The following is a 5,118-nucleotide window of genomic DNA, read 5'->3' as shown; positions in this document are numbered from 1 at the left end:
TCCATACACTTTATAATCGATTGCTTTTTTATCACTGGCAGTCGGTTTCATGCTCAGAAACGTAAGTTATACATTATTCAATTATACTATTCTTAATGCATATTTATTAAGTATCTGTCTTTATCTATCAATTTATTTCCGTGAAAAAGTTAATGTTCACCATAAAGAATTTATAGTAGTCTTACTGTACTTATTTTCATATTGAAATTGATCATCATTAGGCCTATAAACCACAGTATGATAGACTATTATCCGAACCCGGGGAAAAATAGCAAATAGTTATTAAAGCAGTGCTTCCCAAAAAACTGTGGGTCGCGACCTCAAAATTGGCTGCCAATATTTGTCATTGGGTCGCGGAAACGTCTCTGTACATATAACTATATTCACGTTAGTTCTGTCACTGGAGAAAAAAATCCTTGATGAATGTGTATTTTAAAAAGTGAAAAGGGGGACTGATTACAAATACAGGTCTTCATCTAATTAAAGACCCCTCCCAATTAAAGACCAAGTCCAATGACAGACTACTTTTTTGTGGTCCCATATTAACAGAAGAATGTATTTTATCTTTTTCATTCTAATTAGAGGCTAAAGCTGCTAAAGGCCATGGAAACCAGAAACCCAGAAGTGGTATTTAATTGGAGGACCTGTATTAGATCTGTCTCTTATTCACATCTAGATGTGTATAAGAGACAGATATATATGTAAATATAAAGTACCGTAAGTGTAAAACAGCTAATAATAAAACAATCATTTCAAACACATAGGAAAGAACAATACTATTATGATAGAAAAAAGTACGGTATTATGACATAAATGAAAGATCGCATAGTTTACTCTGTTATAATATATTATTTGTGATAAAACCTAAAAACAACACCCTAAAATTCAGTTTCAGTATTGAATTGCTTAAAAAAAACATCTAGTAAATTATCAGTTTCAATGATCGAAACAAAATTAATTATTCAGTTTCCTATTATGGCTATCATTCAATAGACCTTTCCCCAGCGGGCCAATCGAATTGAACATCTGACCAATCAGAAAATGGCCAAGAATACGCGTTTGTCCCAAAAATGCACGTGTTTATGTACGCTTAATGCTGTCGATTTGTAGGACCTTAGTTAGTGGTGGGGTCCATTATTTAAAGTGCACAGAATAGGAGTGTTTTATGAGTTTATTATCATTATTGGCGTCTTACTTTCTATTAAAGCTAATAACTATACTTTAATTTACAAAATAAGCAATTCCAATATTAAATAAGCCAATGTGTGGTTTGAACTGCGCATGCCTGTATCAAAGGTCAATTGAAATAAACCTATGTTGTGTGTATATTGATACGGGCATGCGCAGTTCAAACTACGAATTGGCTTATTAAACAATACAAATACAATTTTCAGCCTCTGGATAAGGTATCATGCATTAAAACACATTTAATTATTACAGTAGCGCCAAAAATTAGAGTTACTCCATCCCTCCTCTCAAATTTCTTTATAGTTATACATTCCTATAGTTACAAACAACAGCAGAAAATATACCTATGTATTAAAACTTTCATAAATAGAACTTTTGACACTAGTTTCAGCCTCAATAAATAAAAGTGTGTTTTTACAAAATTTCGTTCTAATTATTTACCGTGCAACTGTGGGCCTTTGGATATTTTTTTTTTCATTTTTACAGAAGCAGAAAGAATGTGTAGAGGTATAATTCTGAATATGAATACGCAATGGGTAATTCGAACATATTTATGCACTTCGTTTCCATGTCAATCCTTCATTGTCTATTAAAGTATTCCAATATCTAACTTCTTGATAAAAAAATATCTTTACAATATATTTTTTCTATCAATAGTTTCACCAACAAATCTTTATGAATAAGGTAAAAGTAGTATTTTTTTAACCTCGCCAGTATATTTCCACCAGGTACCCAATTATACTCCTGGGTGAAGTGAGGCAAACGTAGGCAAAGTGCCTTGTCAAGGCACACAAGCAAAATGCACACCTACCCGCAACCGCTGCACCAAACGCCCCCCACCCCCACCATTCTTTATAAACAGATAGTTTTAAAAGTATTAAGAACAATGTGTAAATGTGCTAAATAATATTACAATGAGTGGCCTCTCAAACTCATACTAAATGTAATTTTGTGTTTACAGATGTGAACAGTATGGAGCTTTCGATTATTGTAGCAGTCATTTGCACATGTGACGACGTTGATTCTAGGATGTTGTTTGGTCAGAATCCACGTTGTGCAGAGAACGCAGAAGGTTCACGAATGAGTGAATCCGTTCTATGTTCACATCGTTGCGCAAATCGAATCGAAAGCTCCGTACAGCTGTCGCTCCACAAGCAAGCGACCGTGATTTAGTTTCCAGACCAGCTCCCACTCACAGGATTTCAAAATTTGAAGGATGAATTCTGAACGAGGTGCTTTAATTAGAACATAAACATAAAGTCGTCCATCAAACTGCATTCAATTAGTCATCTTTGATCATCTTCCGCAGACAGCATGCAAGACACATTGGAATAAGCTGAGAGAAAAAAAAAAAAAAAATACTGAGACAATTAGGAACCGGCACACGATTATAAAAAATTTAAAAAAAACCCCAAAAAACAGGTGACTACGTATCATCAGATGATTGGGCCTATATGGATTTATTACAAAGTAGGCCTACTAACACACATTTAATAATTCATTATAACGTGTTCGTATCATGTGTCCTGATCGCGCGATGGGCATTTTGGTATTGGTAGTGGATGTAAACTTGTATAGCGTATAATTGGCCTAGTCTTTATGCGCTTTGAACAAAATGTCCAAAAAGAATGAAAGTGAAAGATACGGAAAGTAGAAGTGACAAATGAAGAAAGAAACAACAAAAACATGAACAATACCACAATTGGGTGGATAAGAAGAGAGAGAGAGAGAGAGAGATTAAAGCTTAAATTTAAACAAGGGAGTTTTCTGAAGCAAATTCGCGATATTCCCGTATATCCATCTGATGGGAAGACAGTTCAAGAGTTTTTGAGCAGCAGCCATCTTAATTACAATAATGATACACCGAATATTATTTGTCAACGCATGCCAATATTGCGCATGTTTGTATCATGTTAAGCGGTGAATCCCGGAATTCTGAATAGAAGAGGGAGGGAGGGCATGGAAGGAACTTTTACAGATGAATGTTCCACACCACCAAACAAATTTGGCGGGAAGGGAGAGGGGTGAACCCCGCTGGATCGGCTCTTCATTCTCATCATTTCGTTAAAACCTGATGTCGGTCGCGCTCAAAATGATACATTGCATACCTCAAAGACAAGCAGACCAAGTGATAAACCGCCAAGAATCAATAAATTCTTCTTCCCCCAATCGTCAACAGCTTCAACGCAGCCCTGAGAGAGAGAAAAAACAGACAAGGTATTGATATATAAATACGTGTGTCTCGACAATAATTTATCTCATACATCAACATCATCATCACCAGCAGCAGCAGCAGCAATTCCCCCAACTATTGTTAGACCTAATTACAAAACTACAAAATCACCAAAAAATCGTGCCAGAACTGAAAATAATTTTGATCATACCAAGTAAAGTGAAGCTATAGGTCGGTTGTTAATATACATGCCCTCTAGCCTCGGGGCCCTGGGTTCAAACCCTATCAAACGATAGTTTTTCTCACAACTTAAAACTCAGACTGATGCGATGAGTCGTCATAAGACTGTCTTGGAAGCAGTCGCGTCGTACAATATTAAACATGTTTAATATTTGAAATTGCCAGATTATTTTGATGTCTGTATGTGGCAACAGGCCTCATCATAGACGCCATATTGTAATTTTGTGACGATAAATATTTTTTCCATGATTAAACTTAAGAGGTAGGTGTATATTTTGATCTCCAAATATCTTACTAATAAATCAACAACTAATAAAATATCTCATAAAATAATAGTAATCGATAATTATATTGAATATATATGTTAGTAAAACAGCTTTTATGTGTGAATTTGGTAACAAATATTGTGCTTCAATCTTATGTTAATTTACACATGTACTTTTGTTTGCAGGTTTTTGGTGGTTGCACACAATCCAGGTCATTGTCAGTTTAGAGATTGACGGTGTTGCATGTTTTCGTTTAGAGTTAAATGGAGATAAGGAGCTTACAAGCTATTACATATTTACGATGACCTTCTACACCAACCCAGGGAACAGAAAAAGACCTCAAATACCAAAAGAGGGTGCATGTCATCGGATGACATCGGCCGATGACGAAATGATCTGGGATTAGGTCATTTACCTGATGAAGATACTATTTCGAAACCGGTTTAAATACTGTAGTATTTAAACAAGTTTAAATATTTAAAAGCATATTGTTGATAAAGCATTTATTTAAATATTGAAAAGCATATTGTGGATAAAGCATTTATTTAAAAAATGAAAAGCATATTGTAGATAAAGCATTATTTTATTTAAAGATTTCAAAACTGAGAAGCACGATATGCGTAAATTATTTTTTTTCTGTGAGTCATGTTCTTCATTTAGCCACTTTTAAAAAACAGTTTTAAATATTGAGAAAATATTAAAAAGTTTTCAATATTTTTTTGTTAAAACAAATTTAAATACTGTGAAGGCTATTGTGGTTAACAATAAAACAAGATCGACTACTAACATGTCTATTAGTATATTATTATGTTGTTTTGTAGCATTGTAAACACAATTTTTTAAACCTATTGTTATAAGTCACCAAATCATACATTTCTAACAACCTTAATACTAAAACTAAAAATCAGTACACCTTTTTATGTACTGAAGCATCTATTAGTATTTGAATTAATTGCAATAATCATGTTTCTGTCACAAATACAATTGAAATTTAAACTTTACCTTCTCATACACCGTTTCAGCTAATGGAATGCAATTTTCGACTTTACAGCAGGAAGTAGGTATTGCTTTAAAATCCAACAACCATTGTGTGTACGATAGGGCTCCACAACATTCAAACTTTAAAACAAATATAAATTTGTATATACAAAAAATGGGTAATAAAATGAACGAGAATTGAGAGCAAATGATAAAAAATAGTGCTGGAAAGATGTGTAGATAAGAGAACTTTACCCTATCTTGTACATACAT

General features: G+C 33.8%; 1 protein-coding gene across 2 annotated transcripts in view; it reads right to left on the bottom strand.

Annotated features, from left to right (window-relative positions):
* Positions 1 to 5,118, bottom strand: part of LOC117107959 (CD63 antigen-like) — an 8,953-nt gene that overhangs the window by 2,638 nt on the left and 1,197 nt on the right. Inside the window, exons 2-4 of one of the 2 annotated variants that reach the window (XM_033249771.1) lie at positions 4,870 to 4,986; positions 3,297 to 3,380; positions 698 to 2,524 (exon numbers count right to left, since the gene is read on the bottom strand). In XM_033249771.1, the coding sequence (XP_033105662.1) occupies positions 2,471 to 2,524; positions 3,297 to 3,380; positions 4,870 to 4,986 (255 nt within the window). In that variant the 3' untranslated portion in view covers positions 698 to 2,470. Of the gene's footprint in view, positions 1 to 697; positions 2,525 to 3,296; positions 3,381 to 4,869; positions 4,987 to 5,118 lie in introns of those variants that run through there. The other variant, XM_033249770.1, reaches the window with a different exon arrangement.

The sequence above is a fragment of the Anneissia japonica genome, unplaced genomic scaffold, assembly GCF_011630105.1.
Source record: "Anneissia japonica isolate Jap-2015-1 unplaced genomic scaffold, ASM1163010v1 scaffold288196_len149068_cov176, whole genome shotgun sequence".
NCBI lineage: Eukaryota > Metazoa > Echinodermata > Crinoidea > Comatulida > Comatulidae > Anneissia > Anneissia japonica.
The sequence above is the reverse complement of the archived record's forward strand: the minus strand, read 5'-3'. Positions and strand labels throughout refer to the sequence as shown.